The sequence below is a fragment of the Cygnus olor genome, chromosome 1 (genome assembly GCF_009769625.2).
Source record: "Cygnus olor isolate bCygOlo1 chromosome 1, bCygOlo1.pri.v2, whole genome shotgun sequence".
Classification (NCBI taxonomy): Eukaryota; Metazoa; Chordata; class Aves; order Anseriformes; family Anatidae; genus Cygnus; species Cygnus olor.
The window spans coordinates 93,040,880-93,063,240 of NC_049169.1; the positions used below are offsets into that span (position 1 = coordinate 93,040,880).

Genomic DNA, 22,361 nt, shown 5'->3' on the forward strand with positions numbered 1-22,361 from the left:
ACTTTCATTCAAATGTAATATCAGCCCACCTAGCTTAATTTAAAAAGCCATAGTTGCTATTGGAAGTGTTTACCTGACTGTTCGTGTTTCCATCCATTACTGAATAACGGGGTGGAAACTTTTTCAAATGTTAGCAGACATGACTAAAATCACAAATAGGTATAAATATGAAAGGGAATTTGACTCCATTCTCTGTAAGCAGTGTTACTGTTTTACTGTTCAGTCATTTTTTTGACTGAGATAGGAACTGACGCTGTAGGAAAAGCTTTTATCATCCTTCAGAGTTCTTTTGCAGACGTGGATCACTTTCAGTTCCCACAAGATTTAACTTAAAATTCAGCGTAGCTGTTTCCTTTACATGTACTTTTAAGGCTATTTGAACTTTTGCTTGCATAAATCACAAACCTCAAGTATGGACATTTAAAAACTCTTTCCCATTTAGTTCTAAATTAAAATGAGTGAGACAAAATAGTGTCATTCTCTTGCATCAGTTTGACAATTGAAGGTTGCTAGAGTGTTTTATGTCCACAGCAACTGCATGTAGTCTCACTGACTTAGTTGGATTTAAAATTAAAATTACTTTAGGTCACTATCATTCTTGTGGTATATCATCTTTGAATGGAGGGAGGATAGTAGGATGTAGTTCCCTAGAGTATCATTCAACTTACGAGTGAACATTTCAAGGAGGAAGGTGGATCTTCCAGCTCTGGAAAGATTTTTCAACACTGTATAACATACAGTGAGAAGTAATCTTGTTGTAGGCAATAGGATAATTCAGAGTGCTAGTTCCTTTGCATGCCTTATATATTCCAGAATTGTACTTTTACTGAAAGCTATGTACTTAAGAAATCAGTTTTGCTGATAGTTTCATCTAATTATAGAGCTAAAACTGCAGAAAGTTTATTTAAGATACAGATAAGAGTTGATATATCTTAACATCTTTATTTTGTGCAACTTGCAGTTTCACAGATAGCTAAAGGAATGTGACCTAGAACTTTCAACAAGGCACTTTTTTTCTAATTGTTAACTTGTATGTTTCTCAAAAACAAACTAGCTTCAAATTTACAACTCAAAGTCTCTCCACTGCCAAGGGCCTTAGGTGCAGGGGTGGTTATGGAAGGAAGAGACCACTATCAAAACCAAATCAGTATACCTTTATTTATTGTCTCTCTTCTTACTTGTGCTGCTTCTGGTTGCAATAGGTGAACGTGTAAAGGCTGTTGTGGTCTTAGCTTTCAGTGTGCTCTTCAGGTACTTAAAGACAGCGTGCATGCAGTAGGAAGGTGCTAAGCCGTACTTTTCAGTTCCAGCAGAGACAGTAGGACAATTCAGTTTCATGAGGGACCCCACAGCTTTATCCAGAGGCTTACTGTTTGATACCCATTCATGGCAGTGTTCCAGTATCCATTCTTGTATTTGTGGATCGCTTCCAGTTTGATGCTGTATGTTGTGCATGGAGTCAATGAATGCCACAGAGTACACTTTATTCATGACTTCCCATTTTCTCTGCACGAGCAGGTCAATGAACACCAAGCCACCGTAGCCATGGGCAATGAAGGCCACGTTCTTGGCTGCACTCCTTGAAATGAAGTGGTCCCATACATACATGGTGTGCTCCTCAGGGCTGCTGCTGCACCGCTTGGGGATCCACTGGCAGGGCTGCGTAGAAGTCAGTGATTCTTCTCTGGCAGATAAACTTAGCTTCTCCCTCTCCATCTTCACGTCAACAAGGTTGTCATTGGGATTCAGTACAATCACTCCTCCATGGCTCTGGAGGGCCATTTTGACGAATGGTATTTGAGTGCCATGGTTCAGGCCCTCCCTGATGATTGTCTTTTGCCCCCACTGTCCAGCATGAAAAACTCCACGGTCCTGAAGAAGGACGATTATGCTAGTGGAACTTGTTAGTGCTTTCTCACTCATAAAAAAGAAACTTCTTGGTTCATCCTCTGTAGCATCAGTAGGAATATAAACTTTCTGCAGCGTGCAGACTCTTTCTAGGAGCTCATAAACATATTGGGTAATCATATGTCCCAAGACTTGATAGCGTTCATGATTCCTCTCATGCGAATTCTTGTAATAATTGAAAACAAAGGACTCATTTGTGTCCAGATGCCTCAGTTCCCCTTTTATATTGAAGTCATACTTCAGTTGCTCTTGATACTCTGAACCCTCTACTAGTTTCTGCAATCTTAGTTCATGCTCTGTTTTTAACCACTGCAAATTAAGAGGGCTATGTCAATGTAAGGATAGAGCTCCATACAACAGTTAAAGAAGATCTGTTGTAATTCACATTTAAAAGCAGTTGCATACCAAGCATTCATTACTTACAGTAGTCTGTAGTAAACCAACTGCTTGTAAAGCCTCTTACAGATTCCATTTGCTTAATTTCAACAGCAGTACATTGATGTTAATCTCTCTGGTTATTAGTTCATCTTCGTAAGCATTTGCCACGTGGAAATTACGGAATCAATGACAGAATAAAATGGCCACCGTGACCCAGGAACAAGGAGAAGATAAAGTCCATACAGCAGTTTTTCATGAAATTATACTATGGCCTCTGGTTTCAACTAAAGTAATTTTTCAATTCATGTGACTGATCAACAGATAAGAATTATACCAGGAAGAAGTTTGCATACAACTGAATATTCTAGCTTATCATAACCTTCTATTTTCCCAATAACTCTTCAGGTCTCTTCAATCTACTACTGACTGTCATTGCACATGTAAAATGGCGAACACGAAGTTGCCTTTGGTGTGGTTAGACTCCTACAGAATTTTTTGTCTAGCAGCAGAGATTTGCTAGCATTCAATTGCCATAAATAAAAGCATTTTTAAACTGTGTTTATCATTTAACACACTGGTGGAATTTTGGCAAATGGTTTATATGAAGTTACATTTGGCAAATACATCAGTACAAGACAATATATCTTTCAGTTTTTCTTGAACTATCAGGATCACTGAGAATGCAATAAATCACATGGATTATGTTAAAACTACAACATTTGGTATTGGTGATTACTAGGACAGAAAGTGATCTGAAAACTTTTGTGTAAATGGCTTGAGTTGGAGCTCAACTCCTTTACAGAATGCAAGTTTCCTTCGGTAAGCTGCTTAGCACATTGAAAATTAGCTCTTACGTTTCCAAATTAAAAAAAGCGCACTTCTTCACAAAACAGCATATACATTTTCCCTTTAAGTCATCTCCATAAGGGTTAGAGATGTTAAGCCGTCCCTTTAGGGGTATTTCTGTCTTCTAGTTAATAGAGAATAAGCTAGAAAATGCTACTAACCCCTTTGTTATATATATTTGTTATAATAAAGACACTTAGGAAAGGATAAAAAGTGGATTCTATGATATATAAACTATACCATATGAATAAATAAATGTGATTATACATATTATTTATATGACATATCATATATAAAAATCATATTTAGTAAGGACATATTAATGTTGTTTTCCGTATAAAATGAAGTGTAAGAAAAATGCATGTGGTTTAAGGAAATATGTCTGTGGGGAAGGGTGAAGCACAGAGAAAACATCCTAAAACAGGTAGGAATTGGTAAATGCAGTTTCCTCACAGGCTGTCATGCTGTCCAACGCTTCTCCCTCTGTTTCTCTCCTCCTCTGTAAGAGGTTGTAGAGCATGTTTTTCCAGTACACTACAAATACCTAGTTACTACACTCTTACTTCAAGCTACTCTTGACAGCAATGTTTTTCCAGTTCCAAAACAAACAAAAACATATGGTGCCAAAGTAAGCCCTGTGTATGTAACACTGGGCACCTACTTAAATCTCTGTTTTACAGGGTATTGTAAAAGCTTTCTGAAGATCTCAAGAAGCAAGTACACAAAAATACACATTTACATCAAGCGTAGGTATGACTTGCCTTCCTCAGATTGCATTCAAGGTGTGAACTGAAATGTTATGAAGCAATTAGTAGCATCAATAACTAGGTTATTGATTAAGAGCATTCATTTGATGAACACCACCTTAGAACATAACCTTAGTATTAGTCCAGAGAAAACATTTTATTTTTGTAATATCATAAATAGTGTTAAGCCATAGGGGTTATTTATTGTTTTAGTTGTAGTTGCAAAATGAATTTCTTTTTACTAAATTTACATTCTAAATCAATTTTGACTTCTGCTTGTTTCATTGTTTATATATAAACATAATATTAAAGGATGTGTATTCTAGCAGCCTTCATAATTACTGTTTTGATTTTAAACAATACTGTTGGGTAAGAAAAAAAAAGAACACTGTCTTGCTGCTCAGACTGTAAGATGGTTCACCATTTGGTTAGTATTTGTACAGCATTTGGCATATTATAAATGCTACTAGAGTATAAATCATAGAAGTATTACAAAGTTTGCTATTTTAAAAGTTTATTGTAGCAAAACCCAGCACTACCTACCGAGAGTTCTCCTGTAAAATCTGTCATCATCATAGACCTCTTTTTGACTCTGGGGTTATGAATAATTTCTCTATAACATGAAAGGAAATCCATGTTAGTTAACATTTCCTTACTTTTTATACATTATTCTGGGGTGTACTTATGAAATACATCAGTTTCTGACAATTAAGGCCATCTGAAGTGTTAAGTATTTCAGGTGTTTCCAGGTTACTAGTTAACATCTCCTGTTTTACACCTGAGCATAAATTAAAGCTAAATCTCCTTGATGTGAAAGTAAACAAGTGTCAAAACTAGTTTTTTTTTTTTTCACAGCTTCCCATTACTTGATATAAATCATTAATAACAAGAAGAAACAGCTGCTATTATTTTAAAAAATCACGTTGAAGTTACAATTCTGAAGGTACGCTAAAAAAAAAAAAAAAGGAAAAAAGTTTTTATTGTAAAGGGATTTCCGAAGACATCAGCTGAGGTTGTTATGCTGCTGGGTGCTGATCTTGGTGGTGTTCAGATGTGCTCGGCTGCAGAATGTCTTTGGCTTTAGCACTGAGGTAGGGAAGCGGTTGTGGTGGCTCCTGCAGCAGTGTGTATGACATGGGGAGGGGGGTGCGGATTGAAGAGCATTACGGTAACAATCCATCTTCGGGATTCTGACTAAAATGGAGATGTAAGGGTAATTAGTAAAACTAAATACAATTTAATCTTGGTTTTGTTTGGTTGGATGTTACTTAAAAAAAAAAAAACCTGGAATCTTTTATAGTACTTCCACAAATGTTAGCGTTGTCTCTTCCTTCAACGTTTGTCAGCACGTGCTTCAATTGTTTTACTGAATTCAGATCTACTGATTTTACTACGACTCATCGGTTCGTCGGATGGAGGCTAATTTGTGTAACCACGCAGCTGTCACTTGCTCTACGTCATTTATACTATTTTTTTATTATTATTATTATTTTTCCCCTTAGCAATAGGCTCTAACCCAGAAAGTTAAAGCCCAGAGAGGTCGCCGATACCGTTGCGAGCGAGCGCGGCCGGCTGGGAGGGAAAAGCGGCGGGGAGGCGGCAGACTGAGGGAAAAGGGGGGGAAGGGGAAGGGGCGGCCACTGCGGGGCGGTTCTCCCAGGTCGGGCGGGGCCATGCCCGGAAGCAGCCCGGGGAGCTGCGCAGGCGGCGCCGGGGCCTGGGTGAGCAACAACGAGAGCGGTGGGTGCTGCGGGAGCAGCAGATGGGGTCCTCGGCACTAGCTGCCCGTCCGCTGCGGTGGGGAGGGGGCTGCGGCTGCCCGAGCCCTTGAACCGCTGCCGGGGGAGGGAGGATCAAAGGGGAAGGGAGGCGGGCTGTCTGTGCCACAAAAGCGAAGTCGCCAGGGGTTGTGAGGCTGAGGAGAGAGCGCAGTAAATGCTGTCGACCCCTTGTGGCAGCCCTTTGCGCTCGTACCAGGGGAACGGGGAATGGGGGCACGGGGAGCGGCCCCGCTGGCCCCGGGTGGGGGCTCCGCGTTCACCCCGAGCTGTCAGCGGGTCCCCTCCTGGCCGGCCTGCTCGCCTGGCCTGACAGCAGGGCTCCGACTTGGAGAAACCGCTGGCGAAATGGCCCTACCTAGGTTTAAGGGGTGTTATAGACTTTTTGAGGGTCTTGGGTTTGAAGGTCTTAGGACGCCTCTTTGAGGCGTGTAGAGTATGTACAAAGAGAATAAACCCCTTGGAGTGCTGGAAGTTTGAAGCTGTGTTCTTTCCCGAGGAAGGCTTTGATCTGTTAACAGAAATGCTGGGGTTTTATTTTTGTTGTTATCAGAGCTGTTGTAGCATTACAGATGTCTTTCTGTGACGCCTTTTCACTTTATAATCAAAGCCTGAATTATTCTCTTACAAGGAGGTAACTAATAAGTGAATTTAAGCAGTAAATGTATTCGCTAAAGACAAATCCTAGAGAAAATTTTGTTAACTCATCTGTTCGCGCTTACAATCCAGAGCCCTCCTCAAGCATATGTCTTTTTTGTATTGTGGCACAATTTCTTTGTGCTGACTTCCTTAAAAAGGAATTTCTTGTTTTTGCTTAGTACCTACTACTGTGATCTTAATTGTCTCTGAAAAAATAAAATGCAGTCTGCTAAGCTTATTTTGTGTACTTCTTTCAGAAAAAAATCATGGATGGAAGAACATCGTCGTCAAGTCAAGTCAGTGTAAGTTGTCTTACAATTTACAGCACGTTGCTTTCAGCCTATGGCTATCCTAGCATGTCCTGATGTGTTTGTGTAACCAAATTCATTCACCAGTGGTCCTGCTTTCACTTCTCTGGAACTGCTTTCTTGAGAACCAGTTTAGGTAGTGGTCCTCAATGCTAATGTCTGCTGCTGAACACACTACTACATGAAAGGGTTAACATCCAACTTATATAAACACACTTACCATAAACACACTTTTCAGGGCAATGTTAAGACCCAAGTAACATCTAAAATATTAAGAATAATGCTTAAGTAAGAGGAGGAGCTGCGTAACTGCATAATACTTGGTTTTCTGCAGAGATGTGTTCAGAGACGCTGTACGCTAGTGTTTTCTAAAATATCTATGTTAATAGTGGTTTCTAGTAATGGCAGCATTCATGCAAACAAATTGTAGGCACAGCAGCTGGTTTGATCGGATAAGGTCTGTCTGGCAGCTTGGAAATGAAGCCCTTTCCAGTGCCTTGTTTACACATGATCTCTGACCCTTGCTCCTACTGCTCTGAACCTCCTGAAAAGTACTGCTGGTTGAGATGGGGAATCTGCTAAATGCATATGCGCATGTATATATTGATTCAGCCCCTTTCTCATAGAGGAAAGCTGATGTAACTTGCATACATTGCACTTGCCATAAATTCAAACCTGTGTTGGTTACCTGTTCACTTTGTGCTTGTTCCAGAAGTTATTTGTGGCCATGACTAACCAAGATCTTAACAAGTGCAAACATTGTCAAAATAATGTACGGTGAGGTGGAAATGTTGCTGTTGAACATATCTTATGCTTTTTATCCCTTTCTGTCTGTCCATCTGTCTTTTTCTGTTTTCTGAGTCTGACTTAACCTGTTCTCAGTGTTGTTTTATTACAGAGGTCATCTGAACCTCAGTAACATGAAATGTGCATTAAAACTTTATTCAATTATGTGCTGTCACAAAGCTTATAACCTGTTGCCTGACTGGTGGTTTCTGTGGCATTCTGAAGTAAGGAATTTGTACCTGGCCACTGATACACAGGTTGGAGGAGGAGAAGTTTGTAAACCATTTCTCCAAATAAACAACCCCCCTAACCGTAGACATTCTTGAATATGAAAATATCTTTTCCAATCCTTAAAAATTCATTGAAGAGTAAGGGAGATACTTTTATTAGAAGTTGATGCCTGTGTATTACACTTATGTCTTTTATAATTTGAGGAATCTGGTATTGTATTTGACTGTCAGAAACAGGTTGAGGTACAGCATAGAAATTCAGGCCTAAAAGTTCACTAAAAATACATATATATTTTTGTTTAAAAGAAGTTATAGAGAAAAATAAGAGCGCTTTCAGTTCAAGTTACAGAATATCTCATTGGTGATACCATGCACTTCAGTTACGATCTGAAAGACTACATATGGAGCTAATGAATGCAGATTCTGTTAATTAAGTTTAGCCTCATTCTTCTAGAGTCCTTACTTGTAATTTCATGTTGCAAGATAGGACATCTGGCATCCATCAAACTCAATTCATAAATACATTTTGCAGTAGCCATCGTATGGAGTAGCTTCAACTTTTTCTTGGCTGACATACTTGATTGTGTGAAAGATATCAGCGCTACGTTCCATTGCTGATGCATATGAATCTGGGCATATTTGCAGTAGTAAGGTTTTACATCTCAGGATACCTGGAGAAATGTCAAGGCTTCCATTCTTGTGTTTAGCTGAGATTATTTAATGGGTTTAATTAACTTGATAGAAAATGTAACCCTTTCCTTGTCTTGATGAACTTGTAGAAATTCAGTTTATTTTTGTTTTGAATGCCAATAAATTATTTCCTACATACTTTTTTTTTTGAATTGGCAAACTGCTAAGAATTAATAATTGCTTTATCTTCAGTACTTACATTTGAAATACTAGTTTCATTTTTGCAGAGGTTGGGAATTACAACAGCTGATAGTATTTTGAGTACTGCTGCTAAATAATCATACTAAAGCACTGATACTATTACAAGATATAAATGCTCTTTTTTTGAGAGTGAGCAAACCTCATATGGTTCAGTTATCCTGTTTTCTCTTTATTGTTCTTTAAACTGATATGTGAGCGTTAATCTATAGTGTAAGTAAATTAGAGGGCAGCAAGAAAACTGAGTACCAGTAGATTGGTTTTCACTTCTTGGGCATGTAGTTGAGGTTGTTGTAAAGTTAATGAAATATGAGGAGTTTTCCTGTGTTATTTTAAGACATTTCATCTGTTAAAACTAGCTCCTCATGTGGTATGACATGATTTATGATCAAGCATCAATGAGAACGCATTATCCAAGTCAAAGGTCAGTGCTTTACTTGCAACTTTATTTTGTCTCATGGTTACAAGAACTTTGTACCTGGCAATATGTCGGCTCATAGCACCAGCGGATAATTGTTTTATCATGTGTGTAACATCCTCTATTTTCAGTTTCATATGCCAAAGAAGAAACCAAACACCAAGTCAGAGGATGTCCAAGTTCAGTCCCCTTTGACAAGGCTCCCAGGCTCCCACCATTGGGACTACCCTTTAAAAGAGGTAAAGAGAAGTTCTTCAGAGCATAAAGTATGTAGGAAAGTTGCATGGGCATTTTGTTCTGGTTCGGAGGCTGGATTATTTTTTTTTTTTTTTAAGTACTGAGTGCTTCCTTCTACCTGTGTGACCAGTACCTGACCCAGATTAACTAGGAAAGTCAAGTGTGTAGGTCTGGAATGTGTCTGTAAGCATACAGCTACAGAAATTGAAGTCTGTGCTGTGTTACCAGCCTAAATCATAAAAAAGCAGAGTTGGTCCTCAGATGTGGTTGACAGAAGGTTTCCATTTTGTTAAAGCCAATATCAAGTCCTGAAGCAACCTCTTACACCATGAGTTTAAAGGCGAGTATATGTACGTGTTTTTGTCATTTCGTTGTTTTCTGATTTGGGTTACTTATCCAAATTGTTTTTATTATGCTATGGAAGTCGCTTTTACATTCAGTTTTCAGTTGGTTGTTATTTGTATCTAAGAGCTGAAATACAGTATGACTTCTCGTAGAATTTTAGGTCTTAATGCAGAAAGAACTAATTTCCACATTAAGACTGTAAATGGCATTACCATAAATGATTGTCTTGATTATCTTGGTCAGGCATAGAAGCAAACAAGTACAAAATCTGTTTGAAATTCACTAAGTTTTTTATAAATGCCATACTTAGGAAATGTGTTTTGCTGCTCTTGACTCCTTCAACTCAGGACATTGAGAGTTCATTGCCAGTTTTATTGCTTTCAGAACCATGTGGCTAGACAAATCAGTTCCTCTACAGAGAAGTTGTAAAAACCTGGTAAAGAAAGTTGGGAGTTCTAGTAACTTAAAGGAGTGCTGGTAATGTGACCCAGTTCTCATGGTAGAACCCATTATGTTCTGTACTGATAAAGCAAGCAGAGCATGCAGTTGTAGTAGGGCTTTGAAGCAGGAAGTCGTACCCTGGAGTTACAAGCAGCAGCGTCTTAGGCAGAGCCAGATAGCACCAGTATAGAATTCTTCCTGTCTTTCTCTCTGCTTCTACAAAAACAGTGATTGGAGTGGGTGAATTGAAAAATCATTTATTTCCTGTATACTGTCTTATTTCTTGTTTTTCTTACCTGTCTACATATTTCAGATTTTTCCATGCAGTAGAGGTCTTCATATGCTGTAAATGAGTCTTTTTATATTCTCTTTAAAAACAGAGAACTCGTGAGATACCGTAATTAAATCATTTTTCTATACACAGGACCAAACATCTATCCAAGCTGTATTTAGCATTAACAGTTGGCTCAACGTCATTAGAAAAAATGTCGTGTAGCTGTCATTGATTTTGAGCATATAGGTTTCTCACATGCTCACCTCAGAGCACTGATTAGTCAGCTACATGATGTTTGGAGGCAGAAGGAGGGAAAAGCACCTTCTTGCTTCCAGCTGTTGTAAAATGGAGTTTCTTTTTCCATTACAGTCAGTTTGCTAAGGAAAAAGTACGATTTGGTACTCATCTTTGAGAATTCTCTAAGACATGCAAAATATGTGTGGGCATGAATCTTTCACACCACACTCAAACAGAAATGAAGATAACTTGGTCTGCTTTAAGCCTGACTGGCATCATTTTCAAACCTCAGTTTGGTTTATCTTTTTATATGAAAAATATGAGGATAGAGTAGAGAGTTTTCTGGAACTGCAGAAATGAGTGTGTTTTGGGGCTTCATTGATTTAATTTGGAATTATAAATACATTCTGGTAAGGCAAGATGACCTGGGGAAGGGCAGGTCTTGTGTTTGCCACACTATGCAAATACCAAACCTTCACCTAATTCCTGATCAGAATTATGCATCTGTGAGTGGAATGTCACTTGGTTAAATTCACAGAGTTTAAATATTGGTTATCTTGCTTAACTGCGACTATGTGGAACAAGCTTAATATTTCTTTTTGGGATAGTGCTCCTTTTAAATAGGGAAGTAATTGAATTGTCCTGTATTAATTCTGGAGGAAAAAAGAGCAAGTTCCCAGCAAGATCGGGCAATACACAAATTCTTTATAGTAAATAAATTCATATGTTACAAAGTTGCTGTATGTGTTCTTTGCATCTCTGCTCTATCTGATCAGTTGACTTGTTTCAATGTCTGGCATTGTTCATTTTTCAGGCGTAATGTCCGTTATGACACTTGGGTCTGTTAGAACTTTCCAACTTTGTTTGTTTTATTTCAGTGGAGATTAAGTGCCAGCAACAGAGGGACTTATGCAAAAGGAAAAAGGCAAAGGGACTGTGACAGATGCAGCTCTAATGATGAAGAATCCATTGGGTAAGAAGCCATTTCAAAATTAGCTATTCTGTTTGTATTTTCTGAAATTCATAATCTTCCTTGAATACAGGCATTTTTGGTCTCTAGTTAATTGGGTCATGTGGAGATGGTTTTCAAGCTGGTAGCCCGTCTTCAGAGAATATAATGTTTCAGTGACTTAATGACACTGAATTATGAAGCAACAATACCTTTTTTTTTGCTTCAGCACAAGGCTGCAACATCAGAATGAGAATGGAACACTGACTGGAATTACGGTTTGTTGACCTGCTTACAGTCTTGAAAGGTGTCCAAGAAAACTCTGAAGCTTTACAGTCATTGTAGACAAATGGAAATGAAAATTGAGAAATAGATTCACTGACAGTAGCTAGGAAGCATAGTGAGTTCATGAAAGAGTTAATTTTATTTATCTTAATGAAGCAACTATTGTTCCATAAATCATGGAAATAATTGCATGATTTTTGCCCCATTCTCTGCCCTGTTTTCTGACTGGAATTTAACTTGGTCATAAATGATTTATTGTCAGGAGAGGCTGTTAGAAACAAAGATCACGAGAATGAGAATGCATAGTGACAGTAGGTGTTTTGTCACACTCGTATTTACTCTGAAACCAGGAAATAAGTCTTAAAGACAAACTCTTAGCTCCTCTCTTTTTTTTTTTTTAAGTATAATCTTAATTAATGGTAGCTAATACCAAATACTTAGGGAGGCATATTTCATCTAAAGTGTTGCCTAAGCATTGTTACTGCCACTTTTTTTAGTCAGAAGTGACTAAATGGATGTGTTAGCACAAACCCACATTTGCTCATGGTTTAATTAAAGTTCTGGATTACAAAATGTAGTAACTTATTGCTTCTGACCCTCCTGCTGAGTGGAAGGACCATGATGGTTGAAAGTGGTCATAAAACATGGCTGCTTACATTTGAATATCTGCTCAGGGCCTTGTGGAAAGTGACTCTGAGGCGAGTTGTTTGTGATCTCTGGACAGGGTGTCAAGGCATGTTAGTTCCCTAGTCCCTCTCATACCATGGTGATCTCTTATATGTTCTCGTGATTGTGTCAAAAACAGATTAGGACGGTTTGTTAAATACATATAGTCCAATTAGTGTTTTTGCAGAAAGCTAGGCATGATATGTATTGGTCAATTGATGTTTTTTATCCCACTTATGAAGCTTTTTTATTGTTGAGGAAGGGGATGACGTTGTTCCAGGGGTAACTGTCACTGACTGGAAACAAAGCTTAGGGACATCCACTTACCTCAGTTGTATTACTCCTGTATTCTCTAAGAGGGAAATAAAAACCAAACAAAATCCAACAACAACAAAATAGTTGTTTTGAAATTCAAGCTTCTAGTCGTGGTCTGTTAATTTTTTTTCAGGGGGAAGGTGGGAGAAATACTTAAGATGTGATTCTTTCAGCTCAGAATTTTAAACATTAATTGCAATACGTCACAACTGAATCGAGTACTACCCTGAGACAGTCATTACACAGTGCTTCCCCTTGCCCTGATGCACACATCCAGGTGGTAATAACTTCCTGGTCCAGCAAAGTGGTGAGGCTAGCTGGGATGTTTGCCATTAAAACATTGACTTGTAATGAATTGATGAAAGGGCAAGGTCTTGGAGTAGGAAGATGAGGACAACATAAAGAGGTCTTCTATTCCACGTGGTGTCATCAATGAATGTGACAATGAGAGTTTCCCAATATTGACTGTGCATCATTTTATTCATTTGGGCTTTGAAGGGCCAAGAACCATCTGGGCTGTGTACATACTGCAAAAACGTAGTTGAATATATAGCAAGTCTATCAGTGGCCTTATTCTGTGAGCCCAGGATAAGTATTCAGCTATTACATGACCTGAGAGGGGACCCTGGCATGGCACATGGGATCTCACTATTAAAATAATTATTTTTACAAAATTTGGGTTTACTGGTAGAAGAATACAGGCATTGAAGATGGTTGTGTAAGCCATAATTAATTTACTCCAAGAGAAGTCAGTAGCTTCTAGGTCTGGTTTTGATCACACTGTAATATAAATTTGAACAAACGGGAGCCAAGGGTTGTGACACTGATTTGTACCCAAATACAGTCATTGAGAAAGGAGCTGCATCTAGGAGCTCTGATTCTCGTGTGCAGTAGAGGTCAGCCATTTTCTGCCAATTGATATGAATTATTTCGGTCCTGCACTTTGTAAGTTAGCATAATACTACTGCACGTGAAGTGATTTAAGACTCAAGAGGAGCAGCTAACAGCATTTTTCACATTGCATATTTTTTTCTTTTCCACCCCTACAATTTTAAGTATGTTTTCATTACCTGTAATAGCGTGTGGAAGTGGAGAAGAGGGCATAAATAAGGTGGGTGTTTGCCATAGAAACAAAAATACTGTTTTGGTTTTCCTTCACCAAGATGCCTCCAGTCTTAGTGTTGTGCAGGTTGCTTTCTGTCAGCAGGAATCGGTTTTGGTGCATACTTTGCTTGCTTTTTTCCTGCTTTGCATCAGGTTTTTTTTTTTTGGAATTTCTTTTGCATGACTTGCTCACTACATTCTGTGGACAATTTAACAGGTGATTTAGGTATCTGTGTCCCAGTCCTCGTAAGTCCTTATAGCAGAGATGCATTTTGGCATAAATGTGGGTGTTTTTCTTGCATTTCTTTTATGCTTACTCTTCGTTACATGATTTTTCAAGAAATACCACCAGGTGCCAGGTTCCCTATTGAAAAGGGAAGCCATTGAGAGCTGCAAGCACTGTACAGCTCTGAAGATAGGTCATAACAGATAGTTCATGTGAATGTCTTCAGTCAGAAACTGATTCCATGTAGGAAGTGATGCCTTAGTTTGATGCTGTCACCTTTACAGATAGCCAAATATATACCTTTTTCTTCCATGTTATTTGTTGGAGGCTTTTTTCCTTACCAGGCAGGTTTCCAGTGCAAAGGTAGTTGCCTAGATGAGTGTATACTTCAAATTGTAAGATCATTTTTGAGAAGATATTTTTACTAAAATATATAAAGCCCATTTAAATCAAGGGAGTGGCAAACATTGCTAATTCAGTTCGTAATACACTAAACCAAATTGCTAAGGGACCTGGAGCCTGTCAGGATCTAACCTGATAGAAATATGAGCAAAGGATGTCAGATTTAAGCTTCCAAGATAGCAGAACAAGTTATAGGTAATGAAGTCCAGTTGCACTGGAAATTCTTCTCACTGCTTTACCTCCTGCTGTAGGTTTTCTTTTGTCATTATGATATTGTTGAAGTCCTTAGGGGTTGGAATCTTTTCAGTTATCTTTATAGGTCCTGATCATACAATTAAACCGAAGACTCTGTGACCATGTATGTTCCCACTGGACTAATTATCTTGTGAACTCAGGCTAAATTTAGTAAAATTTAATTATGGCATCTTAGACAAATAGAAAGAAAAGATTTATTAAGAAAAGAAAAACTGTTATTTATACAAGGTGAAACAATGAAACCTGAAAAAAAAAATAGTTCTGCCAAATAGTCTGTTAGCATTACTCTAGTCAGGAGGATGGAAGGTTCCATACAATAACTTATTTATGTTGTCTCATGGTGCTCTACTGTAATGATTTTTAAAACCCTTTTAACCCTTTTGCAAAAGCCATCTTCTATAACCGTTGTATTTGAAGGAAGGACACTGTTTAGGTACTTCGAGGTTTGATTTTTAGTTTCAAGTTGTCTTGGAGGAAGAAAGAAGGTATCTGGCTTAGTCTTCCAGTGTTTCATCTCTTCTGAGACTCCCCCAAAAGATGAGATGTCTTTTCGCTGCAGCTGTGTAGTAACTGGACCTCTAAAGTAGTTTAAGTCCTCCTTATCTTTAAGGAGGAGGTTAAAACCCAAGGATAAATCTCTAGTTTCAGAAGATGAATCGGCATGAGTTACTTGATGACTTCTATCCCTGTAATTAACTACTTTAGAAGCTGTAAATATTATTAACAGATTAATAGGTTCTTGTGTGGCTCAATTCTTAGTTTTACCAGATTTCTTACATGGGTGTGTTTCCTCACATCCATTATTTCTAGAATACCTTACAGTTGGACAATCAAATTATGTGTAGGTCTGGTCACTATAAACACTTCCAGCATAGTAAACCAGGGATAACGTATCAACTCGAAGCATCTGAGAAGCCCAGAAATAAAACTAGAACTTCTGACTTCCCGTAGAAGATAAGTCTCTTGCTTCCTGTGCTAAATCAAGACTACTTTGCAGGCTCAGTATGTGTTTAATAAAACTCAGTTCTCTGGATCCTTAAAGTACAGAACAAACCTTTTTTTTTTGGTCTACAATATTTGAAGCAGATGCTCAGACTCTGCAAAGGGTTCTTAAAAGTAGTCACGGGGTATATGCAAATGTGGATAAAACAGCAAATGCCTCCCTGCCTTTTGCTGACTCTGCCTAAAGCATTCTGGAGAACTCCTGTGGCTTAGGTCAGTCTTTTGATGAATCTAGAGACTTTGTACGTGTAACTTCTCATTGCCATCAAAGAGTCCGTCTCTTACTTCAGAAACCCTGGATTGTTTTTCCTGCAGTAATTAGGACTCATCCCTTACAAAACACTTTCCTCCTTTGATACCAAGAACCTGAACAAAGTGCTTTAACTTAGTGCTTTTTTTAATCCATCAGCTTTTTATTTTTTTGACAAGATTAACAGCAACTAAAATATTGGTGTGTTATCAACACCAGTTTTCAAAAGAAATCCAAAACAAAGCACTTCAAGAGCTACTCTGAAGAAAATCAACTCTATCCCAACCAAAACCAGTACTCTTCTGTTTAGTTTTCCTTTGGAAACTTGTAAGAAAAGCCCAGAGAATGAAGGAAAGTGTCTACACTTCAGCTTAAGTTACTTAGTTTTGAATTGGAACCCTTTAAGTTTACTGTCCGTCATGCAGGACAGTGGACTCCAGAGTGGGTTGCACGCCCCCGGGAGATCTGCAAGACAACCCATTGGTGTGCAGGAAACAAGTAATTTTTGTACCATTAATAAATAAGAAATAAAATGTTTTTATCATTATTAATCCTTTTTTCAGTATTTGTTTATTAACTTATGTATTAGTAGTGTGTTTGTATAATTTATAATTAAATAAACATTGTTTGTGTGATTAAAGTATTTTTACTGATAGGGGTGCATGATCAAAAAAGTCTGGAGACCACTAGTCTAGGAAATGCATGGCAGAGTTCTTGGAGAACACAGATCATTGTGCACATTAACTATGGCATTCAGTGATGCAGAGATTTGATTAAAATTGAAAAGCATTCATAGTGTATATGCAGGTTCTCCCAGTTGTGCAGTGAAACCTTACTGTCTTTTTAAGTTCAGTAAGAAGTTGTGTTAACACAATAAGTTAGCATGTAAAAGAAATCTCAACGTGCAGCAACTTATGCAAGAACACTGTAGAAGGATCTTGAAATGTCTTCCCTGTTCACCTATCACTAGCATAGCAGTTTGAAATTTTCTTAAAGGTTCAAGCATACTTGTTCTCCAAGGCTTTTCACGCAAGCATATGTTTAGTACCCACTACCAAATAACTGAGCTCTTGAGCTGAATGCAGCATGTCACCAGGTCTGCGGTTGTCAACCCTCTGAAGAATAGCAGCTATTTGCTTCAGCTATGTTGCCGTAACATGTAAAAGCTACGTGAACAGTAAAAGTTTTTCTGTAGCTGTGGAAGAAGGATTCCTGCACTAAAGGGTGAGTGACTTAGGTTAGACACACAAGCAAGAAAGGAGTTCTTACCTTGGTAATCTTTTAAAAACCATCATAGTAGCCTGAGCTTCGATGTGCTCTTACAACTGTCCTGGGAAAACAAGTCCAACTCTCACCCGTTTGAAAATGAAATTGGTAATCTAGGATAAATCCTGACAAATCAACTATGGTACATAATGCTTATCAGCTTAAAGAAAGCCGTTCAAGTTACTGGCTTTGATGCAGAATTAATTCTTTAGGTCAAGACTTCAGTATCTACCTAGCAGACTCAGAAGTATAGCTACTTGTTTAAAGAATCTTAATAGTGAGTCTTCATTAATTTAGTAATTCATAGTTCACTGTTATTTCTTTAGTGAAATTGAAGAGATGTAATCAGTTGGAGCTTCACAACTGTGAGACTATAATCTTTTTTAATATTTTCTAGCAAGAATTGTATTCTAAATGTTGATAAGGAAGCCAGTCTCTATGGTTCTAAAATAAGATGCCACAATGTGACTGCATGTTTTCATTCCCTGAAAATACCCAATACGCTTTCAGAATAGTTTGTTAGGCCGTGGTGATGCTACTTCTGACATTTTGCAATAAAAAATAGGCGCTGAAATTTCCATGTCCCTGTGCTGAAAGTTTACCACTTCAGAATCACAGAATGCATGTGTTTAGTCATTGATAACCAGAAGAAGAAACGCTGAAAGGATGGGTTGATCAACAGATTATGTTACGATTCCTCTTCTCCAAAGAGAATTGCTTCGTAAGTTGTCAGGAAAGTAAAGTAAATTCTAATGAAGATATAAATTATGATGCAGGGACAGGAAACTCATGGAAAAGCTGTGTTGAATTCGTGTGACTTAACAAGCTCTCAGCACCCTATTATTAATTTATTATTATATGCATGGCAGGCAACCCAAAGTTATCTTGACGAATGTCCTGAGGACGAAAATAGGAAGAAAATACACACAGGCGCAACCTAAAACTGATGCTATTTTTCTGATGCTGGCAAGCTGAACTCAAATCAACCACCCTCATCATCTGTTGCCAGCCTAAAGATATGGCAAATTTTAAACCCTACTATCCAAAGTCTTTTTCTATCTAAAAGGTATGTTCTCTTTGCCTTGTGTCACTAAACAAAATAATTTTCCTTGCAGTTATTTTTCATGAGTAACTATTCTATATCGTATCACAGCTGTCTTGTTCATGAAATTTGTTCTCATTCTCCTGTCATCTGACTGGGTTGAATTCTGTTGTACCTGGTTCCTGTTGATAATTATCGAGAGAGATGGTACCAGGTGCACTGTAATGGCATTTCTGATCAGATGGCTTATAGGCGGTCCTGTACTGACAAGACCAATTAATGGTGATTCAGCCATTAGACTCTCAAAAAAGATATATGTATTTTAAATTCTCGGGAAAAGAAGAGCACATCTGCATTTAACTTCCCTCTTTCTCAGGCAAGGTGTCAAGTATATTCACTGTTCAACAGATTACACGTGAAAATATGAGAACAAGCACAAAGGGGCAGAAGAGAGGCATATTAAGTCCAGTGTCTTTTTTTCCTTAAGCAGTGGTCAGTTGCCAATACCTAGAGAAATGTGCGTCTAGAATGAATACTTTTTACACTGATGTTTCGCTCTGAGCTTCTGACGATAAACAGTTTAGGGACTTCCTTTATTGGAGGTTGCATCCAGACTATGGTATTCTTCTGTACCAGACTTCCTCTAAATTGTATTTATAACGATAAATCAGTGCATGTCACCTGTGAGTATTTACAACAGCCTGTCCCTAATGTAGCCTCCTGATTAAAAATAGATTTTCATCTCAACGCAGGAGGCGATCTGAGTGCTCCCCAGACATCACGCAGTCTGTGCTGGAGTGTGCTTTGTGGATGAATACAGGGAAGCGGAGAATTATGTAGGAGATACCCAAAAGACAACATTGTTTGTAATAGATGTAAAAAAGAACATGACAATACACCATGATCCAGAATAACTCAGAGTGGAAGTGGTAGAATTTAAATCCCGGTTTGAGAAGGAGGAGGGGAGTAAGTCAAAAGCTGTACAACAAGCTGACTGCAGTTGCATTTTGCAAAATAAGTTGTGCTGCTCTTACACATCTGTGGTCCAGTGAACATCTTCATATTTTTGGCTAGCTTATTTTTGCTTATTTGGCTAGCTTATTTTGCAACTCTTACAGTTGCAGATGTTTTTCTGAGCCTCGCTATTTCTATATTGTAGAATCTCCCCTGAAAGTTGAGGAGGGGGAACAAAATCTAATGCTAACTTTTTGCGTATGTGCTACTTTTTATCTGTTGACTAACAGCTTGAGGGAGTTCTGTTTTACTGGAGGCTTCTTGTTCACAGGAAAATCAAGATTGTTTGCTCCATAATTCAGAGAAATATATACAGATATTGGTTGAAGTGTTTTAGAGTTGCTTTAGAGTTATTAAACAGTACTTAGATTATGTATTAGAGGCAACGTAGTGTGAATAATACTTTGTTAAGGTGAAGTTATTTCTCTATCCTTTTCTTTTACAGATTCTTACCTTTATTTTTTTGCTTTATCTGCTTACCTTGGGTTATAAATTTCTTAGTGGGATTTTGTTTTATGTTTCTAGAGGATTGAGAAAAGAGTAATGAAATTTGATGATGTTGGGAATTATCAATCCCCTAAAAAGCATGAATTTAACATGAAGCTTCTTTCTCTGGATTTTGGTGCAGTATTTATGATTTACTGTTATATATATGGCAGGCAACCTCAAGTTATCTTGACGAATGTCCTGAGGACGAGAATTGGAAGAAAATACATAGACAGCCACGTAATAATTGATGCTGATTTATCTGATGCTGACAAATTACAATCAGGTCAACTAGCTTCATCATCTGTTACCAGCGTGCAGACATGTCAAATATTAAGTTCTCCTCGTGAAAGTTCTTTTCTGTCTGAAAGGTATGTTACTCAGTGCTGATTTCACTGATCTTCCTGAAATGACATAACTTCACAATGGAAAGGATTTGCTCAGGAACAATTTTTATGATACTCCTGCCTTGAAGCAGAAGTTGAGTATCCCGAGTGCAAACTAACACCCGGCTCTGACAAGCCATTTTAACTTTACATTTATTCTGATTCAAGCTGTGCATTATATCAATAGGCTACTCTTCTCTCAGAGGAGGAATCTGCATTTCCAGTGGATTGCTGGTTTTGATTTTTGAAGATGGCCATGTAATTCAAGCATAGTTCAGTTGGTTTTGTGTCCAGAACGAGCCTTGCTTTCCTGTTGCTATTAATGTCTTCTAACATAGTTTCAAGTAACTTCCTTACAGGATTTTGCTAAGCTCCTCTCTGTGATTTGTTCATTTCTTTTCTTATTAATCCATCAAAGGTGTAAGTCTCATCAACAGATGACCACTGTTTAAGGGCTGTGTGTGTGTCACACTCATTGCGTAGCATCTGCTTTTCCTCTTTTCTTCCTGTGTTTACCTTGATTGAACATCACAGTAATGCTTGACACACAAAACTAGCAGAAATTAGATATTAGAATTATATAATGTTTGTTTCAGTCCAGGATGGGAGTTGAATTCAGAGTAAGCTGTTTCCTCTTGCCTTTTATGGCCTTCTCTTTGCTTAACAGCAAAGTATCCACAGGAACAAATAGCTAGATATCTGTGGGAAGAAAATAGGATGAGGAAGGAAGAGAAGAAGAATTGGTGGGGGCAGGAAAAATCAACAGTTCCTAGATTAAAGAAATCTTAAAAAAACTTAAGAAAAATAAGTCATACTCCTCATTCTGATACATGAACATGTTAGAGAACCTCATCTGGTAAGACTTGTGTTCTCTTTTTCTGTTACTGCTTAAATTAATCTGACAAAGCTACAATTTAAATGAGAGATTTAGAACAGTTAGATTGTCTATGAAGTGTCACTTTAGAAGTATTACATTTGATGCTATGAAATATCTTTTCATAGCTGGCCTGACTAAAGGAAGGGTGGGGAGTTTGGATTGGATTTTCTTTGTTTTGTTTTACTACAAAATCTTTAAGATCTATATTTTTTCTTCTAATTTTTTTCTTCTTCGTATTGTTTTGGACAATGGGAGGTAGTGCATTCATAGAGAGGAAAACACGAACTTTTTAATGTAATCCTCTACATCTGAGGAGGCATCTTGCATGTTTTTTCAAGCTCATAGTTGTAGGGTGGCTGTTGTATATTAAGCACAAGAATGGCTCAGACTCTTCAGTACTGAAACAGCTGATAACCACTCTGCTTCATGTAACCCTGTGAAGAGGAAAACCAGTAACAGAAATCCATTACCGACATACCAGTAGAGGAAGTTCAGACTTTTTAAATAAAAGTATGGAACTAGATCTATATTAATTTAGGTTAAGTAATGTCTGTATTTTTCTGTAGTTAACTTTCTCTTTTTAGGTAAAAAGGATCTGAATCATTTTTTTTTAGTAGCTGGTTTCCTCAACTTGCTTTAGATTTGGTGGTGTTCGTTGCTTGAAGGATTAGCTTTCCATTCCTGAAATGCATTTTTCTAATGCATGAAGTAAAAAGCTCGTTATTAGCAGGAATGAACACGAGGAGGATTTTGCACTTCACCCTCCCAGTGACCGGGGTATTAGTGCAAGTTCTAATACACATCCTGTGGGAAATGGAAAATTTAGGGGTTGTTCCAACAAAGACACGGTTTGATCCTGGTCGCCTCTCTGTAGTTCCTGTCTGTGCATAGGATGCACTTGGCATGGATTCTGCTTTTGGAGTCTCTTCTGAGCAGTTGAAGCTCCCCCCACCTTATAATGGATACGCATATGTATGCACTTGGCCATGTTGAGATTCTCTGGTACCATCAGAGTAACTAGAATGCAGGTTCTGTTTTACTGAACATTGTTCCTTTGGTACGCTATGGAAATCACAAATGAAGTAAAAGAATTGTGTGTGATCAAAACAGGGGGGTAGTAAGTTAACTGTTCTCTATCAGCTAGAGCTTGCTGTGAGTTCCCCGTTTCCTTTCTTGCTTTTGATGTTACAGAGGGGATTTTGCATTGCTTTTTCACTGCAACCCAGTATGAAATGCATTTGTTTAAGTCACCACTGATCTATCAGTATAATGAATTTAAGGTGGGTCTTAAATGTGAAGAAACTTAGGGCTGTCTAAATTTACACTTGTTTCTTGTGGCTCTTGAGAACACTTCAGAATATACTTTCACAGCTTCTT

At 38.0% G+C, this 22,361-nt stretch overlaps 2 protein-coding genes across 2 annotated transcripts in view; one reads left to right on the forward strand and one right to left on the reverse strand.

Moving 5' to 3' along the window:
- Position 1: 1 nt before the first annotated feature.
- Positions 2-5,344, reverse strand: LOC121075938 (putative protein FAM172B). Its single transcript, XM_040569704.1, has 2 exons — positions 4,422-5,344; positions 2-2,217 (listed from the first exon to the last, which is right to left on the reverse strand). Exons 1-2 carry the CDS (start codon positions 4,524-4,526, stop codon positions 1,156-1,158), a joined length of 1,167 nt encoding a protein of 388 aa, XP_040425638.1. The 5' UTR covers positions 4,527-5,344; the 3' UTR covers positions 2-1,155.
- Positions 5,345-5,386: 42 nt separating this feature from the next.
- SENP7 (SUMO specific peptidase 7) overlaps positions 5,387-22,361 on the forward strand; it is a 41,612-nt gene continuing 24,637 nt past the window's right edge. The window contains 7 exon segments of the mRNA XM_040569634.1: positions 5,387-5,599; positions 6,553-6,597; positions 9,057-9,164; positions 11,338-11,432; positions 18,049-18,128; positions 18,131-18,245; positions 19,895-20,092. Of these exon segments, the coding sequence (XP_040425568.1) occupies positions 5,552-5,599; positions 6,553-6,597; positions 9,057-9,164; positions 11,338-11,432; positions 18,049-18,128; positions 18,131-18,245; positions 19,895-20,092 (689 nt within the window). The 5' untranslated portion in view covers positions 5,387-5,551.